The sequence below is a fragment of the Cataglyphis hispanica genome, chromosome 4 (assembly GCF_021464435.1).
Source record: "Cataglyphis hispanica isolate Lineage 1 chromosome 4, ULB_Chis1_1.0, whole genome shotgun sequence".
Classification (NCBI taxonomy): domain Eukaryota; kingdom Metazoa; phylum Arthropoda; class Insecta; order Hymenoptera; family Formicidae; genus Cataglyphis; species Cataglyphis hispanica.
In genome coordinates, this window is record NC_065957.1 from 9,392,347 (window position 1) to 9,419,061 (window position 26,715).

Consider the following 26,715-nt stretch of genomic DNA (forward strand, 5'->3'; position numbering starts at 1 on the left):
TATATATTGTTTAATAAATTTTTACATATATCCGACGATTAAAATCGTTAATTGACATTTCTCGCAAGGATAAATAGAATTTATTTGATAACCATGAACGCGTATCATCATTAATAACTCTTATATGTAGATATAGCCCACATGTGCAGCCATTATCGAGATTCTTTTCTCGGCCTAGATTTCCGACGCTGTCGCGCATCGTGAAATGCGGGAACATTTACACAACGATATTAGAATGATCGATATGTTGCACTATGACAAAAATAGACAAAATGTTTATAACATATGTTCGCATAGAGGATAAATATATATATTCGGACTCCTTACATGTTCCGGTTGTATATATGAATAGATGTATGGATAGATATACGCGTAAAGGGTGCGAGAAGTCGCACAAATGTTACCCTGTATATATAGACTCTCTCTCTTTCTATATATATATATATATATAGACTACTCTATACAGTATGTGTGTGCGTTTATATGTGTGATGATAAATACTAAATTTAACTGTCGGATAAAATGACGCGACGTCAAGCTATCCGGATCGATAACACTTTTCTGGTATCTCCCTTTCTTTTTTTATCGATGAAACGTGACTTTGCGTATATAGGGCGTTTATATAAATCGTTGACCGCAGGGGTCGTGCAGAGATGCGTGCTTTATCCGTATGGTACATACGATACGTATCGTGTGTGACAGAGCCTTCGTTAAAATTTCGCAGCGCTTAAAATTCCGCACTATGAGATAAAAATTTTGCAGGAGCGAATGTGTGCGAAACATGACAAAGGACGTTAACCATCTAATATATTCATAGTTAAAGTGAAGATTTTAAATTTCAATAGTATTTTTCATACCTAACATATAATATATATTTGTAATTTTATTGTAAAATATTTTTTATTATCGTAAAAAGCGTAATTAGTTTTAATAATTAAAGTACCTAGAAAATTATTATGTATCTACAAGCATATTACAATAAATAAATATTATAAATATTATAAAAATATTAATTATATTATATGACAAAGAAAATCTTAACAATAGCATATCAGTCAACACATGTCAGTTATTTTTATTTCTCCCTGCTTGCTTTTTTATTCAATAGCAGCTATATATTTCAGTGATATTTGTTTTGCATTTGATCTCGAGAGATCTGTCACCTTTTTCATACAAAACTGTCAATCATTTCGGATCTCGGTGTCTTCAGATTATGTCAATCCCAATCAAGCCATAAAATCTATAAAAGCGGTCATTGGATTGAGACTATAAATCTAGCTCCACGGTTTATTTATATAGTTCCACGGGAAATAATAATGATAATTGTGCCAACCCTCACTGATAACATATCATTAAATTCTCCCGTTGCCCTAAAATTTTTACAACAAGAAATAAAAAGAGCGAGTGTTTTGCTGCTTAATCCCAAACAAATTCTTTTGTTATAAAATCTCATGTAGCAGATTATTTAATCAAAATGATATCTTACAATTTTTATCTACTGCGGTATTTTTGTATATGAAAATCCTCTAAATGAGATTGATAATAATAATCAATATGCTTGATTTATTTTAAAATATATAGATTTAAGAAAGTCTTGAGATTCGCAAAAATTGCCTTATTTTTTATAATAATTAATTCTTTTTTACAAGAGAAGAAACGATCATCAAATATACATTAAAAAAAATTAGAATATTTTTTTATAAATGTACGTTTATATAAATATGCCTAATTTATTATAATTCTATAAAATAATAAACATTAATTTATTATCCATTATTGCATATTATTTACGATCATTGGAACATCTGTTCTTGGGGAAATTAAACTCGATTTTCTAAAATGCTAAGTAATAGCATTTTGCTATTTACAATAATGGGAATAAATATAATTAACAGAATTAGTGAGTAAATCGAGATTGAAGTTAGAAACTTCAAAAGGTCACAAGATTAATCGTATCTCTCGACCAGAAAAGTTAGTGAAAGTTTATTAAAGTAAAAGTTAGTGAAGTAAATTGTAAAGCAAGCAAATTACATTATAAACATATTTTCAACTCAAAATTCACTGCAATCTTTAATTTACATGATATATGAGATATCTACGATCAATCATTTTTTTTATGTATATATAAATCTAATTTATTTAATAGAGATGACGATCAGAATATCATGAAACGATATTAATAATTTAATTTAAAAATCGTTAGAAAATTTGATGCCATGTCTCATTTACAAAGAAATGTCAATTATGCCATTTATATTTATTTTAAATGTCATATCATGAAAATTCTATATTTTTCTGTAATAGATAATAACTTCTCAATTTCTATATCTGAATACAATTCGAACATTGTATTGATTGGTTCCGACAATCGTAGAAACGCGAATCCAGAGAGGTTTTTTATGTATCTTTTGTACGGTCGATTTTCCGATATGTGGACGAAACTGTTGACAGAAAATACATGCCACGGAGAAAAGCATCACTTATGTTTAAGATCCTGATTTCATTCCACAAATAGACCGATATCACAGCCGGCAAGATGAAGCGACAGCATAATTGACTGATAATACCTGCAATAAAAAGCATTTGCGAGCGTCATACATGCTCAACGGTTTCCTTTTTACGACGTTGCACGACTCAAGCGCGCATAAATTAAAATTAATTGCAATATACGCTCAGTCCTGCTCTCTAATGAAACACCTCTCGCAATTAATTCTACTTGATATAACCCATCCAAGCACAACCTCGCGCCATTTCAGACAAATAATCATCAAGCAATCTTGCGAGTAATCCAACTCAATCCAATCGTGACTTTTGTCACGATTTTCAATTTCAAACCGCATTCCCTGATCAATCCTAAGTATCATTTTTCCACTTCAAACATTAATTCAATTACATATATTTGAAGGAAAAAGAAAAAAAAATTATGGAACTTACAAACATCAATATAAAAATTCAACAAAAAATTTTTCAAAAAATTTTTCAAAAAAATTTATGGAACTTACAAACATCAATATAAAAATTCAACAAAAAATTTTTCAAAATTCAATTTTTCAAAAATTTTTATTTTAGAATATTAATAGATTAATTCAATGTTACATCTTGAAAATATTATTGAGTCAGAGAATATATTCAGAATTAAATGGTAGATTTAAATTATGTAGCATTATATCATGTTATGAAAATATTATTGAGTCAAGATATATAATGCAGAATTACTGGAGTTAAATTATAGTAGTACTATATTATGCTAATGATGAGAATATAGACAATTCAAATATAAATGTTTGCAATTATTTACCATCATTATCTACTGAAGACAATTATTTACTGAAATTTACTACTGCGACTGTGTTTAACGATTTGTTATTCCATTTTTAATATCTAAACTGCACACTAGCAGAAATAGTCCAAACGCGTCATAAAAAAATTGTAAAGATACATGAGATAGATTGCACAAAAATAGATTTAAAACTGTCCTTACTAAGAATTTTATTTTGCATATTTTATGTAAAGAACACTGCGTATTAAAATATTTTCCGACACAGAAAAATAAGTCTCTGTTGGAGTAATTCGCTATATACGTATTATGATAAATTTTAATGTGGCCATTAACTAATCAGATGATTATGATTGCAATATTTAAGGATCTTACCTGCCCGTCCGTTGCACTATAAATAAACGAGCAGATTCTGAGTGGCAGTTTGACTTTCCAGCTTCTATGTGCTCAAAGATGATGAGCAGCTGCTGTTACATCTAAACTAGCGGCACATCTATATATTATTTCTGAAGACGAGAAATTAAATGCAAGATCAGAAAAAGCAAGATCAGATTTTATTCTTTATCATCTCAAACAAAATATACAACTTCATTTGCAAGTAACTAACTATGAAACGTTAAAAAAGGAGCAAAAGTTGAATCTCAGGTTCTTATATTGTAAGATGAGATCATTTTTACAAAAGAAATAAGGTGTGAAAGAAAAGGTATAATTGGAAATAAAAGATATAATTATATTATATAATAATTCTCGGCGCTTTTTCTCTTTCTCTTATTTTAGATAAATCAAGATGATGATGATGATAAATATCTACGGGAACTGTATGTGCTAGAAAGTATTCATTCATAAATAAATATTTCAGTATTCTATTTTCTTAGCTTTCATAAAAAACTACGCCATATGTAATATTTTTAGCAATATAGTCTGTTTGTGAATTTCGATCTTGTCAAAGAATAAAAAATTTTGGAATGCAAAATGAATATTAGTTTAATAAATATGTAAATATCCAGATCCAAAATTTCGTCTCGTCATATCGCTTGACGTACATACAGATGGGCATGACGTGGAGAAGGGCGATACCAGTGATATTACAAATTAATAGCTGCACCGTCAATATGTGCTCCTTCAGCGGTTGATCGAGCTTCGAGTTCCTGTCATTCCCCGTTCCTGCTCCAATTTTTGATTTTGACCTTTATTGTTCTTGCATTCGATTATCATTGAGCTGTACTACGAGAGAAATTGAAAGTGCATTTTTACGCGAGCTATCAGACGATAAGAGCTCAAATAATAAAAATTATCTTAAGATAAACAATTTTTAATTCTATTACATAACGTGTTATTTATTTACGAAATTACATGGCAGATTCTTGATCCAAGAATAATCCTCATATCGATCTCTCATTACAAAGCTCTAATAAGCGGCTGAGTGTTAGCTGTAGGTATTTAATTGCCGCTTGGCGGCCTGATGTATAATTATCACCCACGTTAGAAACTGAATCGTGATGAAATGCCTTTTGTCATGCATCAAGTAGGCAGATAATGATTTTTACCGCTCACATTTCTGCATCGCCGTTTTTGCTTATTTCCTAATGTGCAATAATAAATCCAGTAACTCTCTCCCGCCACAAAGCGAGTAATATTCGCGCAAAACGATTATGCGAAACATATAATTTTGAGATTTTGTATGTATTTACGCGCACTTTCATCGTATACCTCAATCGAGTTTCGCATCGATCAGAAATTGAACACATTATTATATAATAGGTTGCTTTCGTTTCAATAAAAGTGCACTCACATGTTTTTGTGTGATTGAATGTTAATTCGGCATAAATTAGAATGTTTGAGATTTGCCATTGCTAGATTTTCACTTGAAAGGTACTTTAAAGCAATTAAATAATAATTGTGTGTAACTTTGTGAAATTTATATATAAATTAGATAAATATTTTGTCGTTCTTTATAAATTAATAGTAGATATGACTCATTATTCGATTCTTTTGACAAATCGTTACATTCAAATGTCACACTATGCGGCTGGATGTTCTTTGAAATTTTGCGAGATACTATATACGTATACATATATCAATACACGGGACACTATAATCACGCGATAATAAATGAGCTGTCACTTTTGATGTGATCGCCCGCGGCACAAGATCTTTCTTCGGAGCCACAAGTTAGTTCCGTGAATGCACTCGCGAAGTTTCCGGAACCAATAATGCTAGCCACACTTTCCGCTGTGCATATTAACACGTTTTTATTGTAGCCATTAGCTTCTGCGGGCAACATTTTTTCTCGGCTTTCGCGAAAAATAGAACTCTCGAATCCTCTCACCTTGAGAAAAGTTATTTGTACGACACAGAAACAATTCTCGGCATAATAATATCAAGAGCAAGAAATGGAAAATGAGTTGACATTGCTTTCCAATTTTTTATCAAATTAACTCTAGTATAAACAAGTGTTTATACGACCAAACTGGCAATTTATTGTTTGATTATTATATCACAATGTGATATAATAATCAAACAATAAATTGCCAGTTTGGTCGTATAAACACTTGTTTATTAATTTATTTACTGGCGACATTTTTAAAATTAAACATAATTAACTCTAGTATATTGTTTGCGATATTCAAATTCAACAGAAACGCGAGAATTAATATATTATCTCGATGTAGAATATCTCTTCCAAGATAGAAGTATATAAAAGAGATCGATTTTAATTAATAATTTTTTGATTTGGTTGTCTCAAGAATACTTTCACCAAAAACTGCATTCATATTTTCTCGGTATCGACTTTGCCGTGTCATCTAATTTTGTCTCAAGAATATTTTCACCAAAAACTGCATTCATATTTTCTCGGTATCGACTTTGCCGTGTCATCTAATTTTAGCAAGTAACGCGCCGGTGTAATGTACGAAGTTAATAATCAAGAAAAAAACGGTCGCTCTAGTGATTTCCCTTGTTATAAAGCGCGCTTTTTCTCGACGGTTTTGTATTCCGCTTAAGGAGCAACGCGCAATGACTCCCTGCGTTAATATGTATGAACCAGCCGGGGAATTTCTGTTGGCATAAGTGCGGATAATGCGCCGCTATTGCAGCCTGCCTACATCGTGTAGTTTACAAACCTCTGCCCCCTTACCTTTAATCCCACCTCGGGCTTAACGTGGCGGAAATGCACGCTAGATCGCGTTCGGTACCGAAACAATGGGTATAAGAAAGCACGATTGCGCCCGAAAACCCGTAAATTTGTTCGGAGCAATCATATTCGCGCGAATAATATTCTGACGCAAAGATAAACCGACTGTGTATAAATGCTCTGTTTATCGCAATAAATTGTCCAAAAATCTATTTTTAATTTATTTAAAAAATTAATCTTTTCTTAGAGCAATATATTTATTATTTCATTAACATTTCCTATTCATATTTGGTTAAGCTATGAGAAACAACTAATTGGAGTAAATAATCGCCGGAAAATTTAAATGCATTGTTTCTCTTAGAATCTCATTTTACACTCATGCGGTGAAAATCGATAGAGTTTTACGAAAATAATTGCGATAGAACAATTCCACCGTATCTAAAAGAGAGATCTTAAAACATGTTCTGAATTATTAAAAAGAAAACTTTTTCGTAAATGGTTTCACGCAGAAAAAGATCATGTACTATAAATATTAGCGACTCCTTCTTTCATCAAATTATTTTATAAGATAATAATTTTACTTAATTCATTAAGCAGATTTCACTAACAAGCCGACTACATTTTCTCTTAATTATGCTTATCTTCCCGCCCATTATAATCAGAATATGAATCGTTTGCTTTTTTTCGAGAAAAAAAATTTAGAAAAATGATCATTTCTAATAATTCCTATAATATTATTTAATTTTATTTCTATCAAAATATATTATTTTAAAATCTTATTTTTTTACCATGAAAAAACATTTTATAATCCAAAAACTATGTCGTTTGGGACAATAGTGTATATAAACTTTATTTTTCAAGTAATTACTCAAAGAATCCCCCCCTAAAATTTTTAAAAACACTTTGCATCGAATACCGATATATTAAAAAATCGTTACCGAATTTATTTTGATATTCAATCTCTTTGATCGTAAAACGCTTAGAGATTCGTGATGGAAAAACAGATGAAATTTGAATGTGAAATTCAAACAATTGTACGAAGGGATACACAACGTATTCCCGACTCGCGAATTGCAAAGTGCATGTTTGGTCACATAAAATTAATTTTATCGTTTTTTATTGTAGACGCATATTACGTTATCTGATATGTGAAGATAAACAGAGCAAAAATGATCTCTTTAATCGTATAGCAAATTCGATTAAAAGCACATTGGTGCGCACTAAATGTTACTTTATTCAGTTTTTTTGTCTGCTTGATATTAAAAAAACTATTATAAAAAAACTGAGCAAGGACGTGTTTAATGCGCACTAGTGCATCTAACCGAATTCGCTAATTGAAATGTAAATGTATTATCAAAGAGGCACAGAAAGATAGAACGAGGCTTTCAAGTCGTTAGCCATTATTATCATGCAACATAAAAATTTCAGCGATCTTTCGTCTCATATTGATTCGATTGTTTTATATCGCAATCGTTTGATCTAAACAATAATAATAATTTGTTTGTCATAAATTTATAAAATCCATTTGAAAATTGAAATATAAAGCTAAAAAATTAAATCGGCACTTTTTTTAATAATTGTAATTCTCAAGATATGCCTTATTTGTTATACTTATAATTTTCAAAACAAAAATCACAGAATAATTTATAAAAAAATTATATTGTTAAACCCATTATTTTTATAATAAATTATATTTCTTCTATTTTGCAATATATATGACTTTCTACATGTATTTCAAAAATCTTGAAAAAAAAAAAAATTCCTGATTTATTAATATTTTTAAGCCTTAAAGTTTCTACAATATTTTAATGCGGTCAAATACAAAATCTGTGAAGTAATGAATTGTAAGTAGATTTTTTTTTATTTAAAGTAATTTCAGAAATAAATTTTTATACAATTTTTTTGTATGTGTGCATTTAAAAAAAAATCAACATTTATAGAAAATATTTACATTAATATTTAACGCGTAACATTGACATTTTTTTGTATAAAAAAATGAACACACATTTTTCATTTTCACACATTTGGCATACTTGACAGATTTTATATTCGAACGTTTCATATTGCAAAATCAAGTGATTTAGTAATCTCTTTAAATACAACTCGTCGAGTAAGCGAATCAGAATAATACTGCATTGCACAAGATTGGATTGCATCATTGCATTTGATTGAAACCAATAAATGCGATTAAGAAAAGAAAGCTTGCTATCAGTTTGCTGTTTTATTTCAATTTCAGTTTTATTTCAATTTTACGATTTGGTAATTTGAACATTCTTACACATCGTCCGATGCCATTTCACGAAATGCAAAGCGGAAGAAATTATCCTTGGAAAGACGCCACGCGACGTAATAAATGTAAAAAAAAAAAAATTAATTATAATAATGATATAAAAGATGGAATAAAAATCAAATTATGAAAAGTTTAAATTCTAAGGAGGATTGATGAATAGTCTTACTCTAATTATTCAACCGTCACAAATCGTCGACTCGTAATATAAGTAACGGAAACTCGTCACGCACAATTAATGAATGAAAGAGGAGAGTTCATCTCATGAATGAGATGAAACGTTGCCGGGGGCAGAAAAACAAGTTAAATGTGGTCGCGATTTAAAGCATAAAGAATACGTTTGCAGAGGTAGACACGCGGACACAGGAGCGCAAGGGTAGAGTCTCATCTCTTCTTCGGCGTTACAGATTGTTGTCCTATTTTTTTCGCCCTTTGAATTGTTTGACACGAAGAATACACTTTGGAAAGTTGCCTTTTCGTTCTCCTTTGTCGCGACTCTGTTCGGTTTTGCTCTCTCACTATCACGTCTTCTGGCATCTATATAAGAAGAGAAAATCTTATATTTCTCTTATATTTAGATAAATAACTTTTTTTTGGCTTGCGAATTTCTATAATATTTTTGTTCGAAGATAATTATTAAAATTTTTTTTTTTATACGCAAAAAAGAAATAATCAAAGAAATTGTATTAAGAATTGCAGATACTGAGATAAAGAAATTTTATAAAACAATGTAACTTTCACAAGCGCACCTGCATTTGTACGTCTAAGAGTGTTTCTTTTCCTCGCGGCAGCATCTGTAAAATTTCTTCTTTCCTTCGTTGGTTTCGTGTTCGCATCTCTTGCAATAGTATTTGCAATAGTATTTGCAGTAGTATTTGCAGTAGTATTTGCAGTAGTATTTGCAATAGTATTTGTAGTAGTATTTGCAATAGTATTTCCTTCTCTCGCGCCTACATCAGCGTCTTCAATACCTTCTATCGTCCTCGTATTTTTGAGAGTATTTCTCGCGAGACTATTTGTAACATTTCTTTCACTCACATAAGCATCTCCAATAGCAGCCCTCATATTCGCGATCTCGGGAGAATTTCTTGTGGTAATATAATTTCCAGTAAATCTTTCTCCCGCGCTTACATCATTATTTTCATTATTATTTTTCATCCTTGCAATCGCAGCAACATCTCGGGCCACAACAGATGTAGTTGTGATATCTGTTCAGTCAAAGTTAAAGTCAAAGTCTATCATTGTCAGCTAAACGCGCAGGGATTTTTTTTTTCTCCTCACTCGCCAATAATTACATATCAATACATAAATTTGTTTGCAATCATATCTTTTATTCTCATTTGTTAAGTGAAATACAATTGTTTAGATTTTCATTTCGTTGAATCCAACAAGAATAATAAATTAGTCATTTTAAAAGATCTTATTCTCCGAAACGTAAGCAAATTTTTGCAAGTTATTCGTTTCATCGAGTTTCAGTATAAACATATATTTTACATTAAATAAAAAGGGGTAGAATGAAATCAGGATAAATATAGTCGCGTTTGGTGGCTTAACTGGACTTAAGAAAGAGCTTTATTCTCAAAATTAAGCTTGATGGCGCTCTTTCCGTGTCTTGTAAAAGAGATAAAGAGACTTGAAAGTAGCGTCCTGAATAAAGCGGCTGAATCAATTACCGGATAAATTCGCCGCGGCATTCTTCTTTTTAATTAATTCCTCGCAGCGGCATACTAAACGTCCGCAAGGAACACGAGGGAAATCTCCGACCTTGCAGCGACCGCTTTGAAGCTCGTCCGCTGTCAGCTGTCGAGTGAGATACCGTTCCTCGTCCGGCTCCCTACGTGCGCTAAACACGCCGCGTATGCCACTTTCGAGGCGCGTAATCTCAGTCACGAGGCACTTGCCGAGACTGCTGATTCGGATGTAAAGCGAGATCGTGGATGTGGTTTTCCGGAAGTTTTCGTCAAGCAGATTGTAAGTTCCCGTCGTTGATCTGAAATCACATATTGACGTGTTATTAAAGTCCCGAACTTATACTGCCTATCCATCATATAAGTATATTATTTTTTTTATCATCAATTATATGTATTTCTATCTTATAATTGTTTGTACGGAAATTGTCTGTATCGTACAAAGGAAATATTATAAAAAGTAAACAATATCAATGCGTTTTAATGATACGATTTCACTTGTAATAACAACGATTCGTTTGTTAACGTCAGCTCTTTCCTTTTTCCTTTCGAATGAACATCCGGCAATAAATGTGATCGTACGGTAGATAGGAAGAGAGCTTTCGATGAGATAAAAAGTTTTCCCTCCCGACCGACGACTGCCGAATTATTGGCCGATGTTTTTCGGCGCAATCACCTCGAGATAATCTGCTGCTTAAACGAGTCCGATAAATGTTCCGACAATTCGTTTCGCTCGCGCATTTGCTTGGCGATGCCGTTGAGGAGATCGTTGACTGGTACGGTGGCGAAACCGACTGTCTGGCACGAGTCCATCTCGAAATACTTGCACACCTCCTTCCGTACGTAGAGTTGTATATCGACGTCGATCGCTTTTTTCTCGAAGAATCCAGCCGGTACGCAAAAGACGACGGATGTGCCGCCGTAGAAATTCTCGTTCTCGCAGCTGGAGCCGCTATAAGGGCGACGGTCGGGTCGATTCGGCGCCAGCGATGTCCACTCTTCGTCCAGCATGCGAAACATGACAGTCGTCTTCTTGAGAATGACTTTGTCGAATTCGGTTGTCCAAGGGACGTACAACTATTTATTGCGACCGGATAATTAATGTTACGATAATTCATTCAAACTAATTTATCATTATCATAAACTAATAATAATTTTAATATATGCATTAATGTATCTTGTGTCAAATTAAAATTGTAGAAATATAAGAATATACTATATATATATATATATATATATATATATATATATTTTATATTCTATATATTAATTTATTAATATATTATTAAATATATTAATAAATATGTTAATAAATAAATAATATATAGTTAATAAATATATTAATAAATATTATTAAATATATTATTAAATTTATTTATTAATATATTATTAAATTACAATAAAAACTTTATGTAACCTAATTTTAGAAAATTGATAAAATTTTTATACATCCTATATAATATATGTATGATATATAAAATGTAAAAATAACTTATTTCAAAACAAGATAAAAACTGCATTGAAAAAATGATGGGAATATAAAATATATTACAAATAATTATTTGAGATTATAAAAGCTATATAAAATTATATGTAAAATTAATTGCCATCGTATTAAATCACTTTAAAAATTGAAAAATATACATAGATAGTTTAAATTTATATTTTCACGTATAAGAAATACTGTAAACTCTAAGATCGAAGATCATATTTTAAAATACAAATAAAAAAATTCACTTACGTTTTCCACAGCGACCTCCAGCATTATTAAATGTGAATCGTGTGAAACGATGAGCGACGACATTGCTCGCGAGTAAATATATAGATATTGATTGCAATTTTATTCCATCGTCTCGTCTCTGATATTACGACAGTAAAGTAAGTTGACGATATGATGGATTGAAATCCATTTTTCTATGTTTTTGGTGTGTTTTCTACGATTAAAATTTGAGGTTTGAACACGCAATGTGCGCGTCTGCGAAACTAGCGGAAACTAGTTGCATATGTTGCGTATCTCGAACGCACATCGATATTAAATTTCTATATTTATACGATATCAAGAAAAAATTTAATTCATTACATAAAAGAATAGGATATAAGCGTTTTGATCAATAAAACTTGCAGCACGATTATTTTTATATATAATAAGAAATTTGTTCAATCTACGCAGAGAAAAAATCTTGATGAAAATGTCATGTTTTATATAAAAATGACTTCTTTCCGATATAATTAATAAAACATATTATACATAATATATAATAATATACAAATAGCAAACATATACATGTTTCATCATCACTGCTTAATTTAAAATCGATTTTCTCTGAATAAAAAAAAAATCCGGAGATGTCATTATTTAATTTAATACAATTTTCGTATTTTCAATATTACATATTTGAATTAAATTTCAAATTAATATTCTGTTGAATCTATATGAAATCAATTAGAGTATAATTATATATGATTGATTTATATTTACAAATTCTTTAATTGCTCAAAAATTATCGATAAAATACTTTCGTTAAATATTAAATTTAAAAAATTGATCAAAATTAAGGCTATTAGCAAGACTGTTGGAAAGATTGTTAAACGTTACTATGCGATGGGAGAGTAAAGTTAATAAACGTTCAAGTAAAATTTTCTCGAAAAAATTACTTCTTATCTTTTTGCAAACTTTCACGTAGCAAGAAACTGCATTTAATAAAAGAAGGACCAATTTCGTTGAGATTTACTAAATTGACGTTTTTGCCACAAAACTCACTTCATTAGTGATTTCGTTAATAAAGAGTAGAAACAGACTTATATACACTCATAGTCGTGCAATCTGCCAAACTGCAACAGGGTGCCGCAATATTGTCGGTCACAAGTTGTCGGATTGTTCAAGCCACACATTTATTAATCGGCTTTTGCCTGCAGATTAAATAGAAGAATTCTAACAATGTTTAAACATTTCTCATTTAAAAACTCTGAATCTCCTTGAATGTTTCTCTCACGAGAAAAAAAATATGCGATATTCTGTGCTCGACATTATGCAAAGATTATCTCATTTTATATTACATTCTTTTATATTTACATTACATTCTTTTATATTTTGCAAAAGTATTGTACAATATTTTACATGTTCTATATAAAAATGCATACCTAGATGAAATTCAATATCAAAAAATTATCCTTTCTAAAAAAAAAAAGAACAATTATTATGTTAATAAATAAACTTTATAAATCAAGCAACTTCAAATATTGGAAACAGCTAAATTTTATGAATTACAAATGGACAATTTAAATTTACGCTTGATTGGAAATTTATATCAAAGTGTCACATAACAATTAAGCATATTTCTCTCTAAGTGTTATTCTTTGGAAATTTATAAAAATTACTCATAAAAGTAATTCGCGGTAAATTACGAGTTATTTTGTTAGAATAACGCTCTTCTGAAAATCAAAACGTAATGAGAAAAAAGTTGGAAACGAAAATCGGTATTATCCAAATGCATCATTTATTTTATTCGCATATAAAATGTTATTAAAAAATTATCTAAAATATATCAAGGTATAAAAGATACATTGACTTGTGCGTTCTTGGAATAGCAAAAAAAAAAAATGGTATTATAAAATGCACGTCGAATCTCGATAATAATTTTAATATGCCGCTCGCATTAATATCCCGATTGATTTCACGCAATACACGAAAATTATACCATCCGCTATTCAACGTCCGCTCTCGCGATGGTTACAAATTTCAGCACGAGTACGATTTCGGCATCTGAAATTAACCTCGTCTTCATTTTCCGTGTACTTCTCAATTTCACGCGGGTGTAACTTAGCGGGGTTCCAACTCAAACTCGAAAACTTCTAGCTCTACCGCTGCACCATAAATACAAACCGACGGCTTACATCGCTCGCAATATCGGTTTACATTGTTCCACCTTCTCTCCCCCTCTCTTTCTCTCTCAATCGATGCCTCTATAAATTCTTTATTCTCCGAAACACATAACTTTATATTTCTCCTAAACATAAATCGCAACGATACCTAAGTTATATTCTGGTCGTACAACACACGAAATATAAAACTATCGTGAAGAGAAGAAATTTGGACTGAGATATCGATCGAATTTGTAACACGCAACACGAATAAAGTGATAACGCAAAGTGGTCGCGTCGTTGATGTTTAATTTATCGTTCGCGTAATGATTGCGCTGCAACGACTACATTGTTGATGCTGTAACGCAATATTCTCGAAGGTGCTCATGCGACGTAATTTAATGCGTAATAGTATCGTTATATTACAGCGCAGAGAAACTTCCAAGGTTTAAACTTCGAGAGAATATGACTGTGCTGTAAGCGAGCAATTTAATTAGAATTCGCTTTTAACATCGACAATGTATTCATTTGCTCGTTAGCATAAGAAAAAGAAAAAGGGCGAACATATTTTAGAGATTTTGAAAAAATTAAAAAAAAAGAATCTGGGAAAAAGATTTTTTATATGAATACATAGAAGAAGACAATGTATACATAAAGACAGTCGAAACATTTCATGGGCGGATGTCCTTTCGTAGAGAGAGAAGACAGAAAGAAAGTTAGGTGGACGAAGTTCTTAGAGACGATACAGCGCACGTTTTGCAGAGAGAGAACAAAGGAAAAACTGCGCATTAAAAAAAGAAAGAACACCTTCGTGAAGATGATGTCTGCATAATGCAGCTGTATGCTACTATAAGAGACCGCGATACGACGTTGCACATGGCAAGAGCGTGTAAACCTTATGCGAGCGATGCTTAATCCCTGTACGGTGGAACCTCGCCGAGATTCTTTCTTTTTCAATGTAAAGCGTGCATCAGCGGAAGTTCACAGAGGAATGGAAATGGGACGTCGCACGCGACATCGTCCATGCCACCCTCTTTCATTAAAGCGCCGCAGTGTTGTTTTCCACCTCCGTTGTCGGGTTGTCCGCCCCACTTATCGCTCCACCTGGTGTAACCGGTTTTCGCAAGAGAATCGCCCTGCAACGTGACCCACTCGCCTTCCTTGTAAAGATCGTGTATACCCAATAAAGCCTCGTCGGGATACGCGGCGCCCTTGACCAGTCCGGAACGATTAAATATCTCCATTAGTACCTGAAAACGGAACGATAACGGATTAGTTTGATTGATAAAACGATAAGCGTGTGCATCAAGATGACATCGTATGGATCTCAATAGAGATACGATACTCTAATCCAGATATTCCTTACGTCTTATGTAAACTATGTTACTCGATACGCTTTCGAAAGTTTCGTAGGTTCGAAGGAAGTTATAGAGGTATCAGATATATCAGGTGAGAGCGATAATAATATTCGCGATCGGATTTAACTACTCTTACGTGCTCCTCGGCGATGGAATTGACGATGGCGAGGTGGCCGCCCTCCTCGTTGCACAACTTTCTCGCATCGTTCCACGTGGCGGCCCTCGTATGGATCTTGTGGGCGCCGATACCCACCGTGTAATGATAATCGTCCCGTACCGGGGCACCACGTAGGGCGACGTTGCACGTGCACAACATGCCGTGGACCATCATGTTCTGGCTGTAGAACTGCTCGAGATGCTGGCGCCGTTGCTGCGTCAACCAGTCCGATTGTCCGGGGATTGTCGACGTACTATTGACCGTCGACGTCAAGCACGGACAGGCGGATTCGGGATTATTATTGATGCTCTCGTCCTGCGCATCCTCGTTCAAGTTCACGCTGTCGGGAACAGTCGTGGTCTTTTCGAGAGAGCTATTTGCAGACGGCGCGGCTGAGATGAACGGCTTCTCAAAAACGCCGAGAAGCGCGATGCAACCGACGAGTAAAAAGTATGCTGTCATTCTTGCCGTGAATTTGTCGCTCTTCTAAAGATCGATCTGCCAGTACTCCTCCGGGATCTGCGACCGATCATTAAACTTCGAGAGAAAATACTTTTCACATGATAAAAGAAATGTCAAACAATTTATAATAGTTTAGAGTAAGATATGGCAAAAGTGAATGATTAAAATGACATCGTAATAAATAAATAAATACATAAATATATGTATATGTATATATATATAGAAAAATATATTAATACAAGCAAAGAAAAAGTATTGTAAAAACCGCAAACAATGAGAATTATAATATGATTAAACAAACCTTAAAAAGCTAGTAGAAGATAAGTCGTTCGAGTCGTTTATTAACGATTATCACGTTTCGGAATTAAATCACGAATCTCCGCATGAAATCTTCGCACAGCATCCACCTCAAAATCTATATTCAACTCGAAATCTTTGTATGAAGGAACACGTGTTTACCAAACCAGGATCGGAGAAGAACTAAGAGGCTCTTGTGTTCTATCTCCCTACCCAACAGCCGACATCCGAGGAAGACTAAATGACCCGACCAAAAATACTGCTGTGTTTTATCATCAACAATCGTTCAAGGTCTGACAGCAGTGGTTCACAAACGATGGGCCTCAAAGTCTTCGAGTCATCTTCTGCCTCACATCTGTCTGCAAAAAATCAAATTAAACCGAATACTCGGAAAGGAATCTCTCCGCTAAGTTCCTTGACAAAGTAAAAATATATCTTCAATACATAAGAGATCTAATGAAGTAATTCGAAATGACTTTTCAAACGTGTTTCATTTCGTGTTTTTCACTTTGTCAATATTTTTTCGGCAAGATGAAAGAGATGAAGATTTTAAATAATTATAATATTACAAATATTATTCAAATATTTCTATTTTATAAAACTTTTTCTGAACAATATTTACACGAATTTCTTCCAAATATATATATATATATATATATATATATATATATATATATATATATCATTATTTTATAATAAAAAATATTCACAGCGATTTGCAATCAAAATATTTCTTACATAACATGATGCCAGTTATGACAACCTGATATATATTTTCGCGTTCTTATCGTTAATAATACAAAAATACGATATTTTATAAATCGTATACGAATGCCATTCTTATGGTAAATTTCCAAGCGTTGCTTGGAATAAAATAATAGACTAGGCAGGGTCGAAGTTAATCGGAAGATTTAAGATGGGCCAACCTCTACCGTGTAAACGTCTCCGTAATATAGCACTGTGAATTTCCAGGCATATAGAATCACAGCGATTCCCCCTTTACCCTTTCTTTTCGTGGCACGATATCTATTGAAAGTGCTGGTGGCTTTAACGCTGGATCAAAAGAACATAAATTACCAGCAGTTAGATAATTTAAAAAAGTACTATAACTTTTGTTCGTGCTCTATTAAATTTCAGATAAAATATTTTATTCGATTGTATGCTTGCATCCTGCCTCTTTTGTCTGCTTTACAATCATTCGACTTGAATCTGAAATTTAATCATTGGAGAGAAATTGCGAGAGAAAATACACCATGTATTTATATAGAGGAAATCTTGAGAATAGAAAATAAAAATGAGTTTTTTATTTTTTATTTTCCTAGATTAAATTTACTTTTAGTCGATTGCAATGAATTCTATTCCTTTCTTAAAATTATCAATCGAATAATCTATATTAGATTAATTCAAATAGCATATCCATTTGAAGTCTCGAAAAATAAGTATATTTTTTAAATTTTTTGCGGCGTAATGACTTAATAAAAACTCTTAATTTTTTTACAATATTAATACAATAAACTTAAATAAAAACTTAAATAAAATTTTTTAATTTAAAAAATTTTCTTTTAAATTTATGCGAATATTAGCAAATTTATATTTTCATGCACGGTATGCATGAATCCTTTGTGCTACGTTCGATAAATAGACTTCAAATTTTGCATGTGGGTTTCTAATAAGATTCCGCATCTGTTAACAAAGCCCTTTTCCAAATCCAATTCTTCATTTTTTGCTATAAACAAAAAAAAGATAGACTCAAAAAAATGAAACTTTTCAATACGTCGCCATTTTTTTATTTTTTTAAATTTTGAGAAAACGTTTGGATAGCAGATAGCTATTAATATGTAAAAAAAACTTGTATTTTCGATTTCGGATATGATCGGCGGACATTTTTATGTTTTTTAAGCTAAAAATTTTTAAGTCGTTAATAATATTGTAAAAAAAATTAAAAATTTTTATCAAGTTGTTGCGCTGCAAAATAAATCTAGAAAATGTACTCATTTTTCGAGGTTTCAAACGGTTATGCCCCCTTAAGTTATTTTTGTATGGTATCTTTATTAGAAGCTACGTTCTTAGGGTATCCCTTTTATTTATTCCAAGAAATAATAGCATGAAAATAAATAATATAAAAAAAAATAAAGCAAAATATGTAATATAATTTTTGATATATTTTTCAGATGCGACTAAAGTCCTGCCTCGCGACCTTCTATCTCCTGTTGCTTTCAATCATCTCGCCCTATATCGCCCCGGCACTTGGTTCCGATATACTTCGATACAAAGTAAGCACATGAACTTTTCTATTAATCTTAACATATTGTGTACTTTTATTAAAGTAGATTTATAAACAATCATACAAATAGAACGATCAAAATCTTTAAAATAATTTTAATTAAATCACAGAGAGCATGAAAAGATTGAGAAATTGAGTAATTTTCAAGTCAGAAGGCAATTCGCTAATCAAAGAATTAATAAGATTTTTTCTTATCCAATCTTGCAACTCAAATCATTATACATAATTACTACAATTAGTTTTAATTAACTTTCTTTCATTTCTACCATCATATAATCGCGATTCTTAATAATTCCCTCTTTAATAAAAAAACGATTTGCGATAAACGAGATAAATCTCGTGGAAAGAGAAATAATTAATGTTATATTTTAATTTTATATCCAAGATCTCTCGTAAAAGAGGAGCGGACGGAAGATTAGTGACTAGAATTAGATTTTCCCCGGCAAAGCGCTTTTGTTCCAAGTCGCGACACAAGTTATCGTCCGATTATACAAATCTCTCACGTCTCCGCTGTACTCTCTCACCGTGTTCTCTCCCTCGCGAACATTATTACTCGCATAAACCTTCTGTCCGAGAGCTAGATGACCGCTAGATGAATATACTCTTCTTGCGCGTAACGGATTTTCTCTTGGCGCCGGTCCATCAAGCAAATCTCTCGCATCATCCGGCAGCGTGATCTCGCGATCCTCGCCGTTCCCGGTGTTATCCGTGTACATTGACATTGCGTCATATTTACCTGAATGAGACTGGCCGTCCCTTGGCTGGTTCGATACTCGTGTAATCCGATCCGGAAACCGCGTAACCGCTTCCCCCTCCTCTCCCGCGCATCGGACAACTTCCGGCGACTTGAAGCCACCTCAATTGTCGACGATGAATAATGCGAGCTGCACCGACAACGCAGAAAGGAGCTTTACGTCTCTGTGAAATATCCACGGACCATTAACTTCCCGCGGAAAACGCTTCGCGACTTTGCTGAATGCGCTCTTGATTTTCCGACTCTAGATTCGCAAAATTGTGTTGTTGAAAGAGTTATCTTTGTGAAAAGTAGATGAATTAACGCTCAACATTAAGCATCTTAGACTCTGCAGTAAACGTTATTGTAATTAATAATAAGCATAAAGTAAAAGTATAAACACGATTTTTTCAAAACAAGTTATTTATAATCCTTTAATTTTTCTCTTATTTATTTATTATTTTTATTTATTTTATTATTGTATAAGCATGTATCATAGTATCCTGAAAACTTGTTGGACGTTATCGTAATCTTTTACATGCTATTCTAAAGGATACTAGAAAAATATGATTCGTCAACATTCTTATGAGATTGTCTCTCGTACAAATATATACATAATTTATATTTCATACCTCTGACATTCATCATTTTCAGCGTTCGAGATATCGTTATTTTACGGCGGACAACGATAATGGCGTATCGCTGAGCACGGGAGGAATTCGATCCACAACGTCGACCTCGATAGACGATGCATCCACAACAGATTCGGAGTACTGGCACGCTCGTAACAGTGAGTAATAGTTAAATCTCTCCGCGTGTATGTTAATTAGTAATTTGCCCCATTTGGGAAGTTTAATCAAACTGCGATCACAGCGAGATGCACACGTACATTCTTGTGCCGTTATTAAATCAGCTTGTATAGCGTCAAAATTGCATAAAACACCATTCCTATGACCAATAAACTCGCAATAACGACAAAAAACGGGCACATGATAAGGCAATGAGAAATGCTCGCATCGTAATGCGAATAAAAAAAGAATGACAAGCAAAACAATTGAAACATATTTGGACAATTTTTTTTTTATAACGCATCGTTTGTAATGCAGTATTTTTTATCATAGACGCAATATACATTACACGTTAAAAATAAAATGCAAAATTATCACATTTTTGAAATAACACTAGGGTAATTTTCAAATATTTATTTTCTGAAAGAATTCACTATCTGCCCGTGTCATCGATCATGGGACGATAATATTGTCTCGTAACGCAAAGCGGAAAAAGAATAGTGTGGGCATATATCCTGAAATGATTCGGCAGTTACAATAATAGTCTCAAAGTGCGATTTGACGCGCAAGGGGATGATTTATTGCAACAAGATAGAGTGGTCCGCCTTACCGGGAATGATTGGCAATTTTATCATGAATTTGCAGTGTGAGCGAGAGATATTCCACTTTCGCGCATATATATTCACATATGTAAGATATGTAAATGCAATCCATCAATCGCGCGCATATCTCGTAACATACGGGAAACGATTCGCGCCCCCGCGTAAAAGAGAGTGCGTATCACTTTCTCTCTCTCTCTCTCTCTCTCTTTTTCTATTGAACCAAAAACCCATATCTCGCAAGAATGTACCCGCGAATAGATGCGCGAATATTTCCCGTCGTTTCTTTCAGCTGGCAATCCGTGCCTGGAGAAGTATTGCGGCGCGGGAAGAGAGTGCCAAGTTTCCGTGAACGGCGACAAGATCGTTGCCGCGTGCGTCTGCGTTCGAAGATGCACGCGACGGCATCGACCGATCTGCGCGAGCAACGGCAGAATTTATGCCAATCGCTGCGAGCTGCATCGGGTTGCCTGCAACGCCGGCATGCCGTTAACCACGCGGAGGCTCTCCAGATGCCTGAGCAATGGTGAGCACGTGCGTTTCGGACTGACAGTGCAGCCCACGACTCTCTTACTCTCTCATCTCATACAGCACAGATGAGAGAAAGAGATAGAGGCATGCTGCGCAGAAATATTGTCGCAACATTGGAATCTTCTTAGAAAAATTGTAGCGAAATATTGTAGCAATATTTTTCGGCTGCTTTTCTTTAATAATCCTAACGAGTAAAGATAGGAGTTTTTGTATGTCGTTCTATTTTAACAACAATAAGTCAGGCTCTCCGCAAATATATATTCTTTAATTCTCTTAAAATATTTAATTTCCAATAAGATCATTAAAGAAAGAGCGATTTGCAATATTCAATTCTATTATATATTAAAAATCTGTATTTGTTTAAATTCCTAGCGAGAACAAAATATGGAAAAAGAAGAGCTAATTTTTTTATTTGATGCAAAATAGATTCTCTATTATATTTCAAGTTTCAACGAAATGGACGAACGCTGGAGTTTATCGACCTCTGTGCACTGAATTGTCTATTTAATTTTACCTCTCGGTCTATTTAACTTCATTAATTATCAAAGATTAGATTGTCTATTTAATTCAATTATACTTAGCAAAAATTGTCAGAGCTCAAGCTTAATATCGGATGAATAAATCAATTAATATACCATTATCCCCCTTTTAGATCATAATTGCCAGTTAACAAAGTAAAATTCGAATATTTTAAACTGAAATGTGTTAATACACATTAGCTAATATATGTAGATTAATTGTGGCTTTTAGTGTAATCTCTGCTAATAATGTGCAAATATAATTTCATATATATATATAGCTTCTCGTAATTAAACATGCGTGAGATTTAAACAAATCTTATCAAATTCATGAAATACGGATCAGCCAAATGTCTTTGCCGATACTTTTAGCTTCCGTTATGAATTTATTATTTACTTTATTTGTTATAGAATTTGTTATTTACTTTAAAGAGAAATCACGATCTTTAGCAAACTTATAAAACTTTGCTTTCGTTACAAACTCAATAATAACTTAGAAGTTTTTCTATTAATTTATGGCAGCCGCACAGTTTGTTAAGAGAGTTGTAGCGAGAAGAAAAGAAAATGTCGTTACATTACGAAAACTCAAAGTTTATGATAGAATGTAGTTCCGGCATTTCCAGGTAATTACAGCGCGCAAGCACGGAAGGATTTCTTTTCATATCACGCCTCGTCCGATAGTAAGAACATCCTGTACACCAAGTCCAAGAATAAGATCAAGCATCATCCAGCAAGCATATCGATCCCGCAAAAGAATAGTCACGGTATCGAGAAGTGTTCGGCACAAGAATACGAAATTATGAAAGTATGTCATCGATTTCATCCCATAATCTTCAATATAAAACGTGAAAAAAATATTTAATAAGGATTTCTCGACGAAAGATACTCTTCTTATCTTCTTGAATTACAAATAGATAAATATATATATATAAAATTAAATTTAATTATATTTAATAAATAAATATTTTTTTAATTTAATAATCACTTTAAAATATTCAAGTTAAAAACGATTTATTTAATAAATTATTTTATTTAATTATTAAATTATATTATTTAATAAGTAAATATTTTTTTAAATTTAATAATAACTTTAAAATATTCAAGTTAAAAACGATTTATAAATATTTTTCTTAAACACATGACAAAGTTTATAAATTACAGATTTATAAATTATGTTTTCTCTAATTTATTGTAATTCAATCGAGATTTTTTCACGCAGAAAAAAAAATTGAGCGTATCTATAATAACAATTTTTAATTATATTTCCCATCTTTTAATTATATTTCTATCTAAATTTGATAAAAAAATATTATATTAGACCATCATTTTGTTTATTTGTCGTAGGACAATTTGCTTCTGTATAACCACGCGAGATTAATGGCCGAAGATAATCACAGTAAGGAATACTTGGTCAGCATCATGTTCTCTCACTACGACAGAAACAATGACGGTAATTTGGAGCGAGAGGAGCTCGAACAGGTGATTTAGCATTGGATGTATTTTTCCGTATATAGAGTGTTTCTTCATTAGCGCGTTTTCTCCCGACTTTTAAATAAACTGAAAGAGATGCACGCGCTCGCGATGAAATTTATGCGATGGCCATTACTTTAACGGCAGTAACGCGATATCTCTTCCCATCCTATCGTCCCGCTACCGTCCCGCGAATAATCCCGCTTAAATTCTCTCGAACATTCAGATCGCCGAGGAAGAGAACATGGAGGAATTATGCGCGGGATGCAATCTGAGCCATATGATCAGCTACGATGACACCGACGGTGATAGCAGATTGAACGTTAACGAGTTTTACATGGCCTTCAGCAAGCTTTACAGTAAGTACCGTATCTGCGATTCGTTGGTCGTTCATCACGGTGGGATTTACCGAGGATTTTGCAAGCCGACGATAAAAGAAAATAATATATAATTATGTTTTAATTGCATAAATGCATTACAATTAATTTAATCCCTCAAACCATTTTTGTTTTTAATTTAAAAAACGAATCCCTGCAAAATTTTTCATAACTTTTATATCTCACCATCGCTCGCGAGATGTCAAACTATTATGTTACAGAATGATCTTATCCTCGCGGTTAGTTCGGTTTGGCGTAGCGATTAATCATGGGCGAGTAATTTTCTTATGCTAATCCACGTTATAATGGTCTCCCTGGAACGCTATTGTCCACGGACAATAGCATCACCGTAAATTGTCAGACAGACTATACGCGCGAGTGCCATCGCGCACATATACATATATGTATGTGTATATACATATAAACGACCGCGAGGAATTATTATGCAAAGTTTGTGCAACGGCGCATCGCGCGAATACGATTCAATTTAGCCCAAATACAAAATATATACGCATACGTAATACCTACGAAGGCGATTCTAATCTGATGACAGGTGTATCGGTGGTATCGTTGGACAAATCCCTCGAGGTGAATCACATATCCGCGCGAGTAGGTGACAACGTGGAGATTAAGTGCGATGTCACCGGAACACCACCCCCGCCCCTGATCTGGAGACGTTATGGCACGGATGTGGAGACCCTTAGCGAGCCGGAGGTATATCTCTCCACTCAAATGACAATTCGATTCTTCGCTGTTAACCTTTGGCACATAAAATATCGGTTGTGAGAGATCACTATCTGAAAATAAAAAATGCAAATATATATATATATTTGCATTTTTTATTTTTATTTTATAAATCTCTATTTTTTTTAATAAATTTAATAATAAAAATATTTATTAAAGAAAGTAAAAGTGTATATATTGCGTATATGTATACATATATATTATATATATATACACAATTTTATTTTTTAATAAATAATTTTTGGACTTGAAAGATATTTTTCTCTCTCTTATTATATATTCTTATATTTTACGTTTTTCCAAAGAATTTGGAAAATAAAATCAAAATTTTTGCTTATTTTTAAGTAATAATTAGAAAAATTGACATAATAGTTTAGCAAACCGATATTATTCTTTATGATAAAAAAAAGTTGTATTAATATCTTGAGAGAATTAAAATAATACGGAAGAACTTTTTTATAGATTCGCGTATTCAACGACGGTAGTCTCTATCTGACAAACGTGCAGTTGGAATATGCTGGTAACTACACATGTCACGCTCTCAGAAATCAAGATGTGGTGCAAACTCATATGCTCACTATTTACAGTAAGTTTTTCAGGAAGAAGAAATATAAGATAAGATAGATTTTGAATCATTTTAGATCTTCATCCTGCTAATAAAAAAAATGAAAAAATTTAGTTGATAAACTATATAATTAATTCTTTTTATAATTTCATCTCATTTTAGCTTCAAGTCGATACTCCGTACAATTGCTTTCTCATTGTTTTCCGCGACTGCTGCTTGTCTTTTATTCTTTCTTATTACTTTTATTGCTTGCAGAAAGGATGTCATCATCTAGAACATAATAAAATATTATTAATCAACGAAAGAAAATAATTTACTTTTTTTCCCTGTTGAAATTAATCAAAATTAACATAAACACATCTCTCTGTCTCTGTTCCTCAGCTGTACCTGAGGTCAAGGTGACACCACAATTTCAATCCAAACGGCCGAAAGGAGCGGCAAAGATGAAGTGTCATGTGGTAGGCGAGCCTCTTCCACGAGTACGATGGCTGAAGAATGATAAACCCCTGAGCGAGGATCGGCCGGACAAGTACGAGGTGATTGGCAATGGCACCAAGTTGCTAGTCAGAAAGGTCGATTATGCCGACACCGGTGCCTACATGTGCGAAGCGACAAGTGCTGGGGGAGTTACGAGAGACATTAGCAGTCTAGTGATTCAGGAGCAACCTACACCAAGTGAGTGAAAAATAGTCTCTTGCTCTAATAAAGACTCGTTACATTGATTCACCAATAATTAATCATCGTCATTAAAATAATGTAATATTATCGATTATAATTCTGATCTATTTCATCTTTAATCGATGTGGAATTTTTTTAATTACAGTTGCGACAGAAGAGGAACGCAGATTCTTCTCCTTTCACGAATGGGGTATCTTGGTATACGAGCCGTCTACCTGTCACTCGTTGCATGAAATTCGATCCACAGACATCATACCCGGCACTCAGGTGCAAAATCATATATTCCGCCTTGTTTTTTATCATTTTTTTCTTCGCTCAATCTTTCACGTATTCCTCTCCTTTTACAGGAATATGTCTGCGGACCGAAAAATGTTCCTTGTTCCTGGGGACGTGCCATAAACGTCGCTAATAGATACGTATACGTTAGCCAACCGGAGAAGAATCGCGTGCTTGTAATTAGCGAGGTGCAGATGATGATAATCGATGTACGCAATATTCCTCTTTCATTATCAATTACATCGTCGCAGACGTCATGGAATAATTTCGATGTGATTACACAGGTAGTGGCTACGGACAAGAATCCTGTGGATCTGTGGTACGTACAGAATCTCGATTACGTCTGGATATTGAATTGGAGGAGCGAGATGAACGTTGGCGTCAAGACCGTACAGATAATTAAGGAAGCTGCCCAACGAAAGAAACACCATACCGTACGACCGGAGCCGATTGATGCGCAATTCGATCTCGTGAAAGGCCTATATATTCCACAGCTGCGAGTACGTTTACTCTCACAAAAATCTTCGTTTTTCAATATTATATTATGTAGATAACAGATTTAAAATTACCTCAAATGAATCTTTCTTTCATCAATGAATTGTTTGATTAATTTTGATTTGCATCATGCATAT

At 33.1% G+C, this 26,715-nt stretch overlaps 2 protein-coding genes across 3 annotated transcripts in view; one reads left to right on the forward strand and one right to left on the reverse strand.

Moving 5' to 3' along the window:
• The window catches only part of LOC126848966 (follistatin-related protein 5-like), a 38,971-nt gene that overhangs the window by 9,024 nt on the left and 3,232 nt on the right, over positions 1–26,715 (forward strand). For both annotated transcript variants that reach the window (XM_050590382.1, XM_050590384.1), the window contains exons 2-13: positions 18,692–18,793; positions 20,192–20,327; positions 21,217–21,450; positions 22,597–22,778; positions 23,318–23,452; positions 23,670–23,802; positions 24,374–24,534; positions 25,027–25,150; positions 25,511–25,804; positions 25,953–26,074; positions 26,155–26,292; positions 26,368–26,583. In XM_050590382.1, coding sequence (XP_050446339.1) covers positions 18,692–18,793; positions 20,192–20,327; positions 21,217–21,450; positions 22,597–22,778; positions 23,318–23,452; positions 23,670–23,802; positions 24,374–24,534; positions 25,027–25,150; positions 25,511–25,804; positions 25,953–26,074; positions 26,155–26,292; positions 26,368–26,583 — 1,977 coding nt within the window. The remainder of the gene's footprint in view (positions 1–18,691; positions 18,794–20,191; positions 20,328–21,216; positions 21,451–22,596; positions 22,779–23,317; positions 23,453–23,669; positions 23,803–24,373; positions 24,535–25,026; positions 25,151–25,510; positions 25,805–25,952; positions 26,075–26,154; positions 26,293–26,367; positions 26,584–26,715) is intronic.
• LOC126849003 (hemolymph lipopolysaccharide-binding protein-like) lies at positions 13,874–16,732 on the reverse strand. Its single transcript, XM_050590455.1, has 3 exons — positions 16,525–16,732; positions 15,741–16,280; positions 13,874–15,496 (listed from the first exon to the last, which is right to left on the reverse strand). Exons 2-3 carry the CDS (start codon positions 16,221–16,223, stop codon positions 15,200–15,202), a joined length of 780 nt encoding a protein of 259 aa, XP_050446412.1. The 5' UTR covers positions 16,224–16,280; positions 16,525–16,732; the 3' UTR covers positions 13,874–15,199.

Bases quoted from the DNA above. Each gene is read 5' to 3' on its own strand.
- LOC126849003 (XM_050590455.1), bottom strand. From the start codon at position 16,223: ATGACAGCATACTTTTTACTCGTCGGTTGCATCGCGCTTCTCGGCGTT. The intron at 15,497-15,740 runs GTAAGAGTAGTT...TTCCGTTTTCAG, and splicing joins ATTCCATCGCCGAGGAGCAC to GTACTAATGGAGATATTTAA.